The sequence below is a fragment of the Erpetoichthys calabaricus genome, chromosome 5, assembly GCF_900747795.2.
Source record: "Erpetoichthys calabaricus chromosome 5, fErpCal1.3, whole genome shotgun sequence".
NCBI lineage: Eukaryota > Metazoa > Chordata > Cladistia > Polypteriformes > Polypteridae > Erpetoichthys > Erpetoichthys calabaricus.
The window spans coordinates 61,892,236-61,909,960 of NC_041398.2; the positions used below are offsets into that span (position 1 = coordinate 61,892,236).

The window sequence follows — 17,725 nt, forward strand, 5'->3', positions numbered from 1 at the left end:
ATGTCACTAAGAAAATCTGTGACAAAGAAAACAAAAGTGGGCTGCATATGTGACTATAGACTAGTAGCACATACTCCCACTGTAGTGAAATGCTTTGAAGACTGGTGATGGCACACAGATTAAGAATAATAGAAGAAATTGTTACGACCACGAGCAGTTTGCTTATCACCACAAAAGGTCCAAAGAAGGTGTCATGTCCCTTGCATTTTGTACCATCCTGGTATATGTATATACCTGGATAATAAAAACCACTATACTAAAGTGCTGTTTATCAATTACGGCACATTATTTAGTAACATTATCTTACACTTCAATCCTGAGCATCAAGCTCCTTAATTTAGAATTTAGCACCATTCTGGATTTTGACTTTAAAATCTCATAATTGGCAGACCTGAGCATGCACAGAATAACCGTATTATTAACACTTAGCCCAGGCTAAACATAGCTTCCTCCACATGATTAAATTTGCAGATGTCAACCAGTGGCATCTGTTCATTTAGGGCAAGTGGGGCACTGTACCACATCTCCCAGCGGATGGCGCTGTTGCACAAAAATGTAAACTCATCTCAATGATTTAACATTTTGTTAAACTCTATAGCAAATTCAGCTTGCTCATAAGAATTTTTCCAGTTTCCCATGATCAATTACATTTCTTATCTGAAAAATGTTTCTTTTCAGATTATGTGAAATGTTCTTTGTGATTAGCTAGATCAGGGATACTCAACTCAGTGGCTGCAGGTTTTTGCTTTAACCAAATTTTTAATTAGAACCCATTTATTTACAACTAAAGCAATATGTTTTTTAGGCTCAGTTTTTAGTTAAATCGTTTGTTACGATTCAGAACCCTTAATTGTCTATTTTAGTTTTAAACTGTTTAATTAGGTTTTCATTTTTGCTGTGGTGCAAATGATAAAAGAACCAACAGCTCTCCAGCTAACGTGCTTCCATTTAACCCTGTGTATGTGGATCATGAAATATCTGTATTATTAAAATGTTTTAAAATAAATGAGAGAGAAGGGAAAGGACCAAGAGGTACAAATCTGTTCCGGACCACAAAACATATGAATAATGTTATCAGAAAACAAAAAATCTACATTGTGATAAAGATTTGTAATGGAAGAGTGAAGCACTAAAAAGCTGTATAATTTCATTATACACTAGGTCTGGCTTCTAATTAGGAGTCTGGATGAAATGAATACCTGCAGCCATGTGGACCTCCAGGACTGTAACTGAGAGACTCCTGAGCTGGAGTGTTTCCATGTTGTTTGGTATATTTTTGCTTATGTGGCTTGAACCTATAGCTCTTTTTAAGTGACTGATTGGTTTGTTTTTTTATGACGCAGTTTAAAGGAGGTCAAAACTTGCACAACTATCTATGCTATTTGGACAAAAGTGTTGGGACACACCTCTTAATTATTGATTCAGGTGTTTCAATCAGACCCATTGCTACAGGTGTATAAAATCAAGCACCTAGCCATGCAGTCTCCATTTTCAAACATTTGTGAAATAAATGGGTCATTCTGAAGATCTCAGTGAGTTCAAGCATGGCACTGTGATAGGATGCCACCTCTGCAATAAGATGGATTGCGAAATTTCATCCCTGCTGGATATTCCATGGTCAACTGTAAGTGGTATTATTGGAAAGTGGAAGTATTTAGGAACAACAGCAACTCGGCCACGAAGCGGAAGACCATGTAAAGTCACAGAGTGGGGTCAGTGACTGCTAAGGTGCATGGTGTGTAAAAGTCGCTAACACTCTTCTGGTTCCATAGCTGAAGAGTTCTGAACTTCCACTTGCATTAATGTAAGCATAAAAACTGTGTGGCGGGAGCTTCATGGAATGGGCATGCAAGCCTCACATCACCAAGTCCAATGCCAAGCATCAGATGGAGTGGTTGAAATGTGTTCTATGGAGTGACAAATCATACTTCACTGTGTGGTAGTCAGATGGGTGAATCTGGGTTTATCAGATGCCAGGAGACTGTTACCTGCCTGACAGCATTGTGCCAACATTTTGGACAACTCAATGCTTCCAACTGTGTGGAAACAGTTGGGGGAAGGCCCTTTTCAATTCCAGAATGACTGTGCCCCAGTGCACAAAGCAAAGTCCATAAAGTCATGGTTGGATGAGTTCCGTGTGGAAGAACTTGAGTGGCCCAGACGGAGCCCTGACTTCAACCCCATCAAACACCTTTGGGATGAACTAGAACAGAGATCGCGAGCCAGGCCTTCTCATCCAACATCAGTGCCTGACCTCATACTGTAAATGTTCTACAGAATGAATGGGCACTAATTCCCACAAAACACTCCAAAATCTTGTGGAAAGCTTTCCAAGAAGAGTGAACCAACTCCATATTAACGTCTATGTATTTGAATGCAATGCCATTAAAGTCCCTGTTGGTATAATGGTCGGGTGTCCCAATAATTTTGTCCTTATAGTGTATTTTGGATTAGTCTTATTATTGTTATGTTGATTACTTATGCACAATACAATTTATCACTTTGCCTATTGAGCAAAAAATGGAAAAATATGAGTATTCATTTGCAATCAGTGTTGTATTTCATATTGAAGTATCTATAAATACTTTCATTTAGTGACTGAATTACAGTACAGTCGTGGCCAAAAGTTTTGAGAATGACACAAAAATTAATGTTCACAAAGTTTGCTGCCTCAGTTTTTATGATGGCAATTTGCATATACTCCAGAATATTATGAACTCCAATCAGATGAATTGTAATTAATTGCAAAGTCCCTCTTTGCCATGAAAATGAACTTAATCCCAAAAAACCCATTTCCACTGCTGTTGTGAAGGGAGCCCAATAAAGTCCAGCAAGCACCAGGACCGTCTCCTAAAGCTAATCCAACTGCGGGATTGGGGCACCACCAGTGCAGAGCTTGCTCAGGAATGGCAGCAGGCAGGCGTGAGTGCATCTGCACGTATAGTGATGCGAAGACTTTTGGAGGATGGCCTGGTGTCAAAAAGGGCAGCGAAGAAGCCACTTCTTTCCAAGACAAACAGGCAGACTGATATTCTGCAAAACGTACAGGGATTGAACTGCTGAGGACTGGGGTAAAGTCATTTTCTGTGATGAATCCCCTTTCCGATTGTTTCGGGCACCTGGAAAAAAGATTGTCCGGAAAAGAAAAGGTGAGCACTACCATCAGTCCTGTGTCATACCAACAGTAAAGCATCCTGAAACCATTCATGTGTGGGGTTGCTTCTTAGCCAAGGGAGTGGGCTCACTCACAATTTTGGCTAACAACGCAACCATGAAGAGAGAATGGTACCAAAATATCCTCTGAAAGCAACCAACCATCCAAGAACAGTTTGGTAACGAACAATGCCTTTTCCAGTATGATGAAGCATCATGCTATAAGGAAAAAGTGATAACTAAGTGGCTCAGGGAACAAAACATCAAACTTTTGGGTCCATGGCCAGGAAACTCCCCAGACCTTAATCCCATTGAGAACTTGTGGTCAATTCTCAACAGGCGGGTGCACAAGCAAAAACCCACAAATTCTGACAAATTCCAAGCATTGATTATGCAAGAATGGGCAGCCATCAGTCAGGATTTGGCCCAGAAGTTCATTGACAGCATGCCAGGGCAAATTGCAGAGGTCTTGAAAAAGAAGGGCCAACACTTCAAATATTGACTCTTTACATAAACTTAATGTAATTGTCAATAAAAGCCTTTGAAACTTATGAAATGCTAGTAATTATACTTCAGTATACCATAGAAACATCTGACAAAAAGATCTAAAAACACTTGTCGCAGGTGGCCAGGATTATTACCTGGCCGGGACGCCAGAAAGGACCAGAAGGTGGCAAGAATAACTTCCAGGCCACGAGGGCACAACTGCCACGGAGCAGGAGAGGACCACGGGAAAGGAGAACGAACTGTCGGACTTGTTGGGACCCGTGGCCACCGCCTGGGGGCGCTTTACACCTCGTGGGACCCGGATGTTGTTACTTCCGCCACACTCTGCAAGATGGCGGAGGGATCGGCCAGGGACGTCCGGAGTGTTTCCAGGTCAAAGGGCAGCACTTCCGCCACACCAGGAAGTGCTGCAAGAGGGACGTCATCAGCCACCTGGAGCACATCCGGGCAGGGATAAAAGGGGCCGACTCCTTACAGTCATTGAGCCAGAGTCGGGAGTGGGAAAAGGACGAAGCTCCCTGGAGGAGTAGAGGCGGCCAAGGACTGAAATAGTGGTGATTATTGCTGAGTGTATTGTGTGTTAGTGTGAGAATTGTTTATATAATGTTTAATAAACGTGCATGTTTTATAAAGATGTGGTCTCCGACTGGTGGTGTCCGGGCAACTATCACAATGGCGCCATTGTGGAGACTGGCTCGGACACAGACAGGCAGAAACGTTCATGTCACCCAACACACGTTTATTTACAAGTTCTTAGTGCACAAACCCAGTGCCAAAGCACCAATCACCCTTTCACTAGTCCTGGCCACAACACAATGCCTTTTCTCTTCCTGGTCCGCCTCCACTCCTCTCCAACACGCTTTGTCCTCTTCCACCCGACTCTCGCCCTGACTGGAGGGAGGCGGCCCCTTTTATGTTCCCCGGATGGGCTCCAGGTGCATCGTTAGGGCCTCCGTAGCCACACCCCTGTGTGGCGGAAGCTCCCAAGGTGAGGCCGGAAGTCCACCGGGTGCCCTCAAGTCTCTTCTCCCCAGTACTTCCCGGTGTGGCGGAAGTACTGAGGGACAACACTCCCAAGGCATTGGGGCGCCCCCTGGTGGTGACCACGGGCCCCTACAGGGCTGAGCTTCCAAGCTCCGTACCCGTGGTCCCCAAAGCCACCAGGGAGGACGCCCCCTCGTGTCCTGGAGGAGGCACAAGCCCTCCTCCACTCCTCCTAGGCGTCCCGGCCGGGCATGGATGCCCGCCGGGCACCACACACTGCAGCAGCAAACTTTGTGAAAACCAATATTTGTATCATTCTCAAAACATTTGGCTACAACTGTATATGTTGGCTCACATCCTCACTTTTGCTGGCAGCTTAATACATTGTGAAATACAGTATCTCTCTCACTGTCACACATGAGGATTGTTGTAGACCGTCTTCTTCATTGGCTGCCCTCCAACGCCGCTGGTGATGCTCTGATGTTTTATAGTTCTTTCCATACAGCACCAATTATCTTTTTTTTTCCTTGACATTTTCCACTGCCTGCACATCACTCTGACTCCACCTTGCACTACTCACTTGGGATCAGAGGCTAACATGATTTCACTTTCTCAGCATCCGTGGGGAAGTCCAACCAGCATTGGCAACCACATATCCAGACCAGTAGATTTAGGCAGAAGAGCAAGTCTGCTGTTTAAGTGCTTGATCGCCTCTCTCTGTCTCTGTCTCTGTCTCACACATACACACAAACACACTCTGTATGGCCTTTAAGATTGGTTTCATCTCAGAGTGTCTGTCTCCCTGGTTTGTAAGGCCCAACCAGAAATTTAACCAAAATATGCCACTGATGACATCATAGTTATAAGCCCGATCACCAATAATATACCTCAGCCATCATGAGGCAGAAGACAGGCCATACACCAGTCTGTTTAAGTGTAGATACTCAGGAGGTGGCCAACAGCTTTAAACTCCTTGGAATCACTGTCATTGATGACCTGAAGTGTTGGCAACATTTTGGTTGTTGTCAACTGGGTTCTCCTTTTGCAGGTCTTGAACAACATTTTTTTAAATTTACTTTCATTATGTTTCTTTCAGCCTGATTTGTCTTAGGCTAGTTTGTCACCATGAGTGTGCACTTTAATGGGTCACATGTACACAGAATGTCACTTCTTAGGAAAAAGTCCTTTTATTTGTAAATTACATGTTATTGAATTGTGAAAACTGATACAGAAAATTGCTACAGTTTATACAATATTGCTTTAATGTTGTACAGAGTAAAAGACCTACTAGTGACTATTCTAATGTATGCCTGCCTCTTACAGAGGCAAAGTTACTTTTTTGTTAGTCAAATTTCTTATTTGGTGTAATGTGATGGTTGGTTGGGATTTTCAGTGGTGTGTGAGGGGTGAAAGATGAATCACTTACCATTATTTCTTTGCATACTGTTAACAGTTAATTTAAACATGCCCAGCTTCAGTCAAGAGTAGAGATCTAGATGTCAGATGTATTTGAAGCAGACCTGTTGTATAGCAATTTAAGCAGATAATATGAACCTAAAAAGTTCCTTTTTGAAAAAAAATTAAAATTTCCTTTGAATAAAATCAACTACTCAAGAGTCATGTTTACTGATTAACAACCCTGATGCTCTTCATGTGCTCATAAACTGCACCTGTTAATTGACCTTTTACTTGCTGAAGCGTCTCAAATATGCACACATATTTCACTTTAAAATGTTCTCAACTCTTGAGAAAGCAGTTTAATCAATTTGTTTGTGAATAATGTACTGTCATGGACAAAAGCATTGTGAAATCTGCCCCTGGGGGCAGGTAAATTTCTATCTATCTATCTATCTATCTATCTATCTATCTATCTATCTATCTATCTATCTATCTATCTATCTATCTATCTATCTATCTATCTATCTATATGTCTGTCTGTCTGTCTGTCTCCAACTTGAGTAATTTGGGATTTTTTTTTCATGGATATTTTGTCATTCTTTGCTACAGATTGGTTCTCATCTAAGCTAATTTTATCTGGAGTTCTATGATCTCTGTTCACCATTAAAACATGGGGTAACATTTTTTTCAGCATTCACTGCAAACAGTGCTGGATAAGTAATAGGTTCACAAATGATTTGATTTTTGGGTGGAGTGTTCCTGAAGTCAAGTATTAAATGGCAATACCTTAAATGCAGCATAGCAGTCCTTATATTTGACTATGATCAGCTAGCATAAAAATGGCTGCAAAGAAAGTGAGATTTTCAGACAGAACTTTACCTTTTATGCCCTTTGTTTTTTATTAATGACACGTTTATAATGTAAGTCATATCCAGAGCATCAGGGTGCCAGTCTGTCACAGTGGCCACTCATTTGCACACCCATGTTCACACTTTTACAAGGCCAATGTAGAATTGGCATTTCTGATCACCTGCACATCTTTGGTGATATCATAGTTCATGGGGAGAACATACAGATTCCACGTATACAATACCCAAGCACAGGATTCAAATCCAGAAGGCTAGATCCAGAAAGTGCCCAGCAATTTTATCTTTAATTTCATGACTGTCATTATTTTATTTATTTTTGGGCTGAATGGAAAAGAATGTTTCATTGTGCCTATAAAATATACCAAACAAAACTAAACCTGAAGTGACTGATTTTCCTATATTCACTTTGTAAATAACTGAGCAACAAGTAATACAGTACTTAACATTGCTATTTATACAAGCACATAGCTGCCTAAATACTGTACATTTTTCATGAAGCAACATGTTACTATTGACTACTTAGGTTGATTCATTATACTGTATAGTGTGACAGAAATTACTAATGTCCAGTTGGAAAGTGTGGTGATTCATAAGGCAGCAATAGTATGGATGGATAAGGGAATGTCATGTTTCCATTTTAACTCTTCTAAATATGAAGAAAATTTTCAATTTGCATGTGACACTGTGTACAAATAAGTCTTTTGAGATTCTTTGAAGTTAGGCCATCTGTCACACAGACAGCTGAGAGTCTCTGATGTGAAATTAATTGGTTTGGACTGCCCTAGAAGTTACATTTCATGAACCTATCCAGACGTGGTTAAAAAAAGATCTTTAAGTAAATCATGATTACGCGATGAATGGGGTTAAGAGGGGAAAATGGTTTGTGACCTAAACAACTAAACAGTTCTTCCTTGCGGTGAATGATATACCAAATTTTAGGGCAGATCTTTATTTTTTAATTCTTTAGTAAAGTATAGCATGTACTGAAAGTATGTTAAATTTCCTTTCTAATAAATCTTTACATATTGCCTTTTCTACTTCATGAACAATGTCAAATTCCTTAGAAAGCAGGCAATAATATTACAGTTTGAAGGACCAATTAGCATAAATAAAAAAGATTGAAGACAGGTAGTCTAGTAAAGCTAAAAGTATGGATCTGTGTTAATAGCAATGGAGCCACACAAACAAATATTTTTAAGCAACAGTATTGAGTACAAAAATAGTTAATTGTTTGCTTTGATTTTGATTTGTGGTTGTCTGAAAATATTGGTACCCATCTTTTTTAATTTAAGTAAAAGAATTCTTTGTGAGTCGCATTTGTTCTACTTTATAGACATATAAATGACATGAAAGTGTGAGGCCTCCAAAACAGGAGCTACAGAAAACACTTGATGACAGATACTTGTCTTCAAAGGTTGTCCTGCAAAATATTAGTTTGTCCTGCAATTATAAAGATGTTTGCTCCTGGGCAAGCAAGAGTGTTCTGCTTAGTTAGGCCAGCAAAGTTTATTGCAGTGACATTGTCAGATTCATTATTTTCTTTTTTCTTTTTTAGGCTCATTTTTGGCACGTTGTATCCTGCCTACTCTTCTTATAAAGCTGTGAAATCCAAAGATGTAAAGGAATATGTAAGTGGAATTGTTGCATATATGAACATACTGTATTAAATGAAATAACACTTTTACACAATAATATATTCTTGCTTGTTTTACAAAGCTCTTAGGTAATGTGACTACTGTGAAAGGTTCAATAAAGACTGATTGATCAAACAGCAGGAGTAAAAATGGATTAAATCTCAACACCTGCTGGTAAATTTGTCTAGTCAATATAGGAATTCAGTGAGAAGGGAGCAAAATCAGCAGCACTACATTATATTGCACAGCCACACCTTGTGTGGGATTAAGTAATTTTGGCAGTTGCATGGAGGCCAGTAAGTAACACTGTTGCCTTGTATGAACCAAATTTTTACACACATCTGTTTGAAATCTGCATGTTCTTTCCATTTTCTTATGAATTTCCTGTATAGTACAAATTAATACTGTTAAATTAAAATTTTAAACTGGCCTTGTGTTGCTGAGTGTGGGCTTCACAACCAGAGTTATTCCCTACCTTGCTTCTTGTATTTACTTTAATTCTCCCAAGATCCTGTACTAGACAAATGGGTTAAAAAAAAATGGGTCGTATCTCTTTGTGGTGAATTATAAGGCTGAGAGAAAAAGTAAATATTGTGAACAAATATCTTAAATGCATAGAGGTTTATGTTCTGCCTGAGATTTTTGTTTTCTTATCACCTTTATTAGTAGAAGAATCCATATCTTTGTAGTTTGGTGATTGTTGGTTTAATATTGGTTTGAATTTTCTGTAATGGATTGGCAACCTCTTCAATGGCTACCTTTTCCTACTTAGCTTATGTGAATCTATTTTGTACTTTTTGTCAACCTAATAATTTAGTTAGTCATGGGAAATTATTGCTGTTTTCCATTTTTGGAATTTTTTGTTTCCTATTTTTGCTTTCAGAGAATGTTCTAGTCTTTAAAACTGAATTAGGAATCTTGGAACAAAGTTCAGAGTTCTATTACAAATAAAGTGCTTGGCAGACAGTATAAAGAGTGTAACATGAACCTATTATCACTATAAAACAATTATTGCTAACACTGTGTGTTCTGTTTTTCTGTAAATTTATAATATATATTCAAAGTGAGATCATTCTTCCTGATTTTCTTTTTATTATCTTTAGGTAAAATGGATGATGTATTGGATAATATTTGCACTTTTCACAACTGCAGAAACCTTCACAGATATTTTCCTTTGCTGGTGAGTTTATGAGGCACATCTCAGTTCTACCTTGTCTTGCTGTTTATAGTATTTTCTTGGGAAGATGAATATTTACTGCATTCATACCAGCAATTGTATCTTCTACTCTTTAGTGTGTTCTAGGAGAAGGATTTATGTGCAGTGTAATTCAGAAACTGCAAGTTATAGGCAATAAAGACACTTGCAAATCTGCCTTGCAATGTTTATGAATGGCTTCAGCAAAAGCAAGTCTTAAGTGTGCATTGAGTATAACATTGATTCCGCTTTAGTTCATCTTTCAAACCTCTTGTCTTGGTTCATAGACTGCCTTTTGGAAAATTTTAACGAATATCTACTGCACAATTGAAGTCAGATGTTTTCATAGACTGCCTTTTGGAAAATTTTAAACGAATATCTACTGCACAATTGAAGTCAGATGTTTACATACATTTAGGGTGAATTCTTTAAAACTCACTTTATAACCCCTCCACAGATTTTATACTAACAAACTATAAATTTGGCATATCATTTAAGACATATATTTTGTGTAGGGCAAAAGTAATTTTTTCTAATAGTGTTCACAGAAAGATTATTTTACTTTTTCTTGACTACATCACAATTCCAGGGCATGACAAGTTTACATACACTTTGTTAAATGTGCCTGTAAACACCTTAGAAAATTCCAGAAAATGATGTCAAGTCTTCAGGCAATTTGACAATTAGCAGCTGATAGCCAGTTAGCCTAATTGGAGTCAACATGCAGATGTACAGTATGTTAAGGCCTACTGTCAAATTTACTGCCTCTTTGCTTGACATAATAGGAAAATCAAAAGAAATCAGCCAAAACCACAAAATCAAAATTGTGGAACTCCACAAATCTGATTCCTCCTTGGGAACATCCTGGTTCATCACTGGGAACAATTTCCAAATACCTGAAGGTTCCACATTCATCTGTACAAACAGTAATACACAAGTATAAACAGCATGAGACCACACAGCCGTCATAATGCTGAGGAAGGAGACACATTTTGTCTCCTAGAGAAAAACAAACATATCAAATCAATCCCAGAACAAAAGCAAAGGACCTTGTGAAGATGCTGGAGGAAACAGGTAGATAAGTATCTATACCCACAGTAAACTGAGTCCAATATCGACATAACCTGAAAGGCTGCTCAGTGAGGAAGAAGCCACTGCTCCAAAGTGAGACTGCAGTTTGCAGTGGCGCATGGGAACTAAGATCTTGCCTTCTGGAGAAATGTCCATTGGTCTGATGAATCAAAGTTCGTATTGTTTGGATATAATGACCATTGTTACGTTTGGAGGAAAAAGGGTGAGGCTTGCAAGCCAAAGAACACCATCCCAACAATCAACCATGGGGGTGGGAGCTTCATGTTGTGGGGGTTCTTTGCTGCTAGAGGGACTGGTCCACTTCACAAAACAGATGGCACCATGTAGATAGATATACTGCAGCAAAATCTCAAGTGCTCAGCAAAGAAGTTGAAGCTCAGTCGCAAATGGGTGTTCCAAATGGACAATGACCCCAAGCATACCTCCAAAACTGTGGGAAAATGACTTAAGGACAACAAGGTCAATGTATTGGAGTGGACATCACAAAGACCTGACCTCAATCTGAAAATTTGTGGGCAGAAATGAAAATGCGTGTTGCAAGCAAGGAGGCCTACGAACCTGTCCCAGTTATCCCAGTTCTGTCATGAGGAATGGGCCAAAATTCCAAAAACTTTAATTATAAGAAGCTTGTGGAAGGCAAACCAAAACATTTGGCTCAGGTTAAACAATTTAAAGGCAATACTACCAAATATTAACAAAGTGTATGTAAACTTTTGACACACTAGAATTGTGATATATTCAAGAAAAAGTGAAATACTCTGTCTCTGAACATTGTTGGAAAAAATTACTTTTGCTCTGCAAAAAGTACATGTCTTTAACGATATGCCAAATGTATTGTTTGTTAGTATAAATCCTGTGGAGGGGTTATAAAGTAGTGAGTTAACTCACTAAGTGTATACTTCTGACTTAACTGTGTGTTTTACTGTTTTTCATGTGTGCTTATCTATAACTGAGTAGGTATATAAAACGAATATCTCTGATCTTTAGTGTCCGTGTTCCTCAAAGTTTATTACCCAAGGCAAACTGTTCTATAGAGTGAGGGTCAGACAAAAAATAATCCATAACTGACCCTTGTCAATGTTGTAATTAAATTAAAGAGAGCCTCACCCAGAACAAGCATATTAAGACCCACTCCTGCAGTCAGGACTTGGGAGTAATGTTCATTGGCAAAAATCTAGTGGCTTGGTGATAGCTTAGTCAGGCTTGACATAAAAAAGCTATCTCTGGAGAATTCAGGAGTGCAGAGTCCAGATGGACTTTTTTCAAGACTTAAGTTCTGGAATCTGCTGCAAGGAACTTTTGCCAAATGTTTTTTGGTACCTCTAATCGTTAACACCCTAGTTCTCATTGCTAGACACCAATGGCAAAAGAACCTGTCAGGTTTGTTGGAAAGGGGCTTTACAAACAGTGTTAGCAGATGGGTCTCCAGATTTTATTGATAGATATTAGCAAACCGAAAAGGTTGCAGATTTGGCATTTGATGTTTCTGTGTGGGAGGAGTTTGGCAAGATCATGTAGAACAAGTTTTGGATCAGAGTTTTTGGAAAACCATTCTATAACTCCGCTCAAGTAGGTGAAATGTTGCTCAGGCTGTTCTCAGCAAGGGTGGGACCATATTGACTGCAAAACAGTGTATCATCAAGGGGTGGAAGAAGCATTTTGATAAAATAGTAAATTTTGTGAAGATGACCCACTCAGGGAAGCAATGCCAGAAACATTATGTGGTGATTAAAAAGCTCTGTATTTTCCTTTTACCAGAAATGTTTCTTATCCTGGGCCTCCCTTATTGCTATCAAGTGGATATTAATCTCTCAATGTATTATTACCACAAAATCAACAGTCAACAGAAATTCATAGATTCTCTGACATTTAAACTCAAGAAAACATCATTTTTAGTTTAGTTCTGCTTGAAGTTTAGGTGGCTTGGATCAACTGATCATCTGATCCCAACACTTAGAAGTGGAAGTTTATAATGTGATTGCTCCAAAGTTGGAATGTACGTATAGAAAGGGCACTGTTCTTTCTGGTTGAATAAGCTCAATGAAAATGTGATTAAAAAAAACAGCTCTATAGTAAAAGTGCATCATTGGTGGATGAGATCCAACTAGAAACAATGAAAGCACTGGATATTGTGGGTATGCTTTTGTTTGTGGGTGTGCTTTTGTGAACTGGAGTGGCCCAATCCCCATTTTCCAATAGGAGAACAAGAGGATGTGCTCCTGATACCAAGGAATCACACTCTTCAGTATCCATTAGAAAGCCTCCTTACGGATACCAGAGCTTAGATTTATGAAATATTTAAACCTCAGAAGGAGCATTGTGAGTTCAATCCTAGTTGTGAAACAATAGACCACTTCTTTATCTTTGCATGTACTGTATACTTGAAGGGTCATGGGATTTTGCTAGTCATTTGCTTTGTGGATTTGGGAAAGGGAAAAAGCTTAATGCGTATTTATCCCTTGGAAGATTCTACAAGAATATGTGGTTTTGTGGCCTTTTTTTGTGTGACATTTAGTCCTTGTATTTGTAGTGTGACTTGCTTTTGCAAATTTGTTTTTAGTGAAGACAATTCATTGTGGGCATTGGACGCCACAAACAGTTCACTTTATCTCCTCTATTGATTTTCACTGAGCAGATATCAAGGGCCTGCTAAAGTTTGGAAGGTATCCAGTTAAGAAATCTAATGGCTGCATCTCTGCATTTTGCATGAAAGTTTGCCAGTTGTCATTGCATGTAGTTTATGTACTTAGAAAATGCACGTGGCCATTTACCCTGTGATATTTTGTGCAAGGTACCACAAAATTTATGTGGTTGTGGAGCTTCTGTTAATGGCCATTCGGTCCTTGTATTTGTGGAGCAAAAGTTGTCTTTGCATATGTGATATCAAGACACAGCCAAGGCTTGAAGAGTGTTCAGTTTGATAATCTATGGGGAGCATTTATACTATTTGAGGATGTTGTTGCCCAGTGGACTTCTTTGGCCTGTGATCTCCAGTGCACATAGGAATAGCTTGCAGCTGAGTGTATTGCGTCTAGGGTGAGAATTGGCATAAACGGTGACTTATTCCCTGCAAGTAAGAGATGAGCAGCTGCTCTATGTGGATGAGTTTAAATACCTAAGGGTCTTGTTCACAAATTAAGGTAGACGTGATCATGAGATTGCTCAAAATTAATGCAGGAACATCAAAAGGTTTGTGATAATTACATAAAAAGTGAGAGTTAAGTCCACATGTAAAGCTTTTTATTTTACCAGCGAGTCTGCATTCTCACCTATGGTCACAAGCTCTGCGTAATGACTGAAGGAATGAGATCATAAGTTCAACAAGCTGAAATCAGGTTTCTGAGCAGTTTTTCTGGGCTCACTGTCTTAATGGGATGAACAAGCTCAGTGATATGGGAGGATCTCATCGTAAAACCACTGCATTTCTGGCTTTAAAGAAGTCAGCTGAGACTGTTTGAACATGTGATTTGTTCAGTGGTTTTCTGTTGTTTAGATTTTATAATCTTTGGTATTTTAGCATGAAGTCATAGCACGCTCAAGCTTCCTCTAAGTGAGAGGAGGCTTATGTTATGCTGTGACTCTAAGTTCTCATATTCCAGAATTTAACAAAAGTTTATAAAAGCTAGAAGGTCATGTGATACAGTTAATCATGTGCGTGATATACAGTAACAAATGTGAGAAAGGAGGACTTTAGCTGGCTGTTTACTAATTATGTAGTATTTCAATTTATTTTGGCTCAGATTTATAAAATCAAGTTAATGGAGATGTCTGGTGTTGTGTAGACTCCATTGCCTCATGTTTAAGTGAAGAATTTTGCTAGCAGCGGAGCAGACTTGTCTTTGCCATGTGGTCCTTCATTTGTGTCCAGGGTGTGGTGTTATCTTCTTTGGCTTACCTTGGATGATTCTTTGCTTTGCCCATTGCAGCTTTATAGGAAAGGTCATGATTCTGCCTAGTGCTAAAATGATCTTTTTGAATTAAGACTTCTTCCAGATGGGCTTAGTCACAACAGGTGTTTTCTGATAATATCAACAATAACAAATGTATGTACAGTATTCTAAAAAAAGATATTGTACAAATATTCTCTGGAAGACATGGAAACTGTCAAACTACTGCATATCTATAGTATTTAACGGGAATAATTTACAGATTTTACACAGTTGCTGGGCACAGAATTTATAACAGCAATAGAAATATTCATAATTTTTATATAACAATCATGATAATTTATATATTGTATTACTGTACCTGAAGTTAAGCAACATATCAAACACCTCATAATAAAATAATATAAAAATGATAAAAACAATAGTAATAGCAATAACAAAAAAAGTAACCAAAACAACACAAAAAGTAACACCATAAATATGTAAAGCAAATCTGTAGCCTAGAATAACTGTCACAATGTAAATGATTCACATTTTTTCTTTTTGTTGATGTCCATTTTCTTTTTAATAACTGTTAAATTATTTAAATGCTATTCAGTGAACAAGAGCATTTCTGGGTTAATGCACCAGCATCACCAAAGATTTGGACTCCTAGAAATAAATAGGCAATGGCGTCTATGGAGGATGGTGAATACAGTGGAAAAGACTGACATAACCATAATTAGTGGAACTTCCACATTTCTGCCATCTACATCTTACAAGAATTGGGAATGGTTAGTCGAGCCACACAAGTTTGATTTATGTAACAGTGGGGACGGTTCCACATTTCTTAATTTATGATGATTTGCTTATTCATTTTTGGGGACTTGAAATTGACTATTCATTCAATAAAAATGTAGTTTTATCTTCAAAATAGTTTATTCTGTCAAAAGCATATGTGGCATAATAATTTGCACCTTTGAAAAATACTATGCATAAATCAAAGGAATTTTGGTTACCCACACTAAAATATGGGGTGGCTTTTTGATGCTATGGAGATAGGGTCATGTTGTGAAGAAGACAGAGGGTCATGAGAGCTATTTTGAAGACCCAAGGATTTAAATGAGTGAAATGTTCTGCATGGTAGAGTGGTCCACAAGTGTTCTCCAACCTTGTTAAACCCTCCCGCAAATACTGGGGGTGTCAGTATTTTTGGAATGTTCATTCTTGCATGGGCTGGGTGTTGGGTAGGATTGTGGGGTCCAGCGGCTATTGTTAAGAGAGATTCTCGTCAATAGGGTTGTCGAGAGACTGAGTGAGGAGTCTGAGTGTCCTGAATATAAAACTAGATCCAGGCCTTTAATGACCTATTGGGTACAGCCATCAGCTGTTTGTCTGTCTGTGGAGAGAATGCTGACCGCATCGAGAGGTTTACTTACCTTGGCAGTGACATTCATGTCTCTCTGTGAAGTCAGTAGATGAATTGGGAAAGCACAGGAATGATGAGGTCGCTGGAAAGGGTTGTGTGGCACTCCCGATATCTTTGCAAAAGGACGAAGGTCAAAGTCTTTAGAGTCCTGGTACTGTATGGTTGCGAGACAAGGACACTATTCAGTGACCTGAGATGAAGACTGGACTTCTTTGGTACTGTGTCACTTTGGAGAATCCTTGGTTACCGCTGATTTGACTTTGTGTCGAACAAGTGGTTGCTCATAGAGTCCTGAATGAGGCACATTACCTGCATTGTGAGGGAGTATCAGTTCTGGCAGTATGGCCACATAGAGCGATTGTCCAAGGATGATCTGGCTCACTGGATCCTCATTGTTGATGACCCAAGCAGCTGGACCAGACCACGGGAATGCCCAAGTAACACCTGGCTGCGGCAGATAGATGGTCATTTCTGGAGGGTGGGACTAGACCAAGTGTATGCCTGGGGGATTACTAGCCGGGATCCTGAGCTTTTTTGTCATTGGGGTGGGTGTGGCAGCGTGCTGTATCACTTTATGTTCCCCAGGTTGACCTGACCTGTAATGTTCTTTAAAATCATATTCCAAAAAAGAGCAGTGAGAGAGTGAACATCTCATTAAACTCATTATTGCAGAAACATGTATCATCTTGGAGGAAAAGAGTGGAACAAAGATAGAAGAGAGTGACAGGAGAGTTTAGAGTGCAGAGGGATACCACAAGACCACAAAACTGACCTAAGTTTGAGATGGAAGAAAAAGGAGGAGATCATAAATCCTGGACCTAAATGAGCAGACTTTTCTGAACCCAGAGTTGTAATAAATATTTATATACTTAAAGAATAGTACTTAATAAATATTATCAAGTGTTATGATTCCAAACTGCACCCAGCTTGACAAAGAGATAGGATACCACTTAATGAGTAATAGAACAGAGTGATGAGAAAGGGAATATGGGAATGTAAGCTTTAACAGAGGCCCAAGTGTTTTCTCTAAATTATGGAATTAAAGGTCAAGATGTGAGTGAGTTTTTGGTACTCTTAAAAATACAACCTTAATGTAATGTAATTTAATGTTAATTTTAAATTAATAAGTTAAGGATATGTGAAAGATCAGAATGGGACTGAATAAGATGTCACTGGCATACAGAGACATTTTATAGTAGGTGCCAACTAAGGTAAAAGGCAAGATTATATCCAAGGTATATATTGGAACATATAGAGGCTCATGGGAAAGATGTGTGACCTGCATGAGAAAATTCCACTTACTTTGGTCAAAAGTTTTTTCAGCATCAAGGGAAGCAAAGCTGGTGCTCGTGAAGGATTAGGTACAGAATTAACAACATGAAAAAGATGCCTGTTTTATATGCCACCTAGTGAGTGTGAATAAATAAAGCCTGTCTGATCTGGGTGAATTAATTTTGAAACTACTAGTTGGAAGTGATGTGCCAGATACTTTGCCAGTAGTTTTCTATCTAAATTTCTTTAAAGAAATTGAATTTTAGCTTGAAAAATCAGTATACAGTAGTCTTTTCCTACCTTTAGCTGCTAGTGAGGCACTTGGT

General features: G+C 38.8%; 1 protein-coding gene across 3 annotated transcripts in view; it reads left to right on the top strand.

Annotated features, from left to right (window-relative positions):
- reep1 (receptor accessory protein 1) overlaps window positions 1-17,725 on the top strand; it is a 119,651-nt gene that overhangs the window by 49,649 nt on the left and 52,277 nt on the right. For all 3 annotated transcript variants that reach the window (XM_028801572.2, XM_051928048.1, XM_028801573.2), the window contains exons 2-3: window positions 8,467-8,539; window positions 9,649-9,725. In XM_028801572.2, coding sequence (XP_028657405.1) covers window positions 8,467-8,539; window positions 9,649-9,725 — 150 coding nt within the window. The remainder of the gene's footprint in view (window positions 1-8,466; window positions 8,540-9,648; window positions 9,726-17,725) is intronic.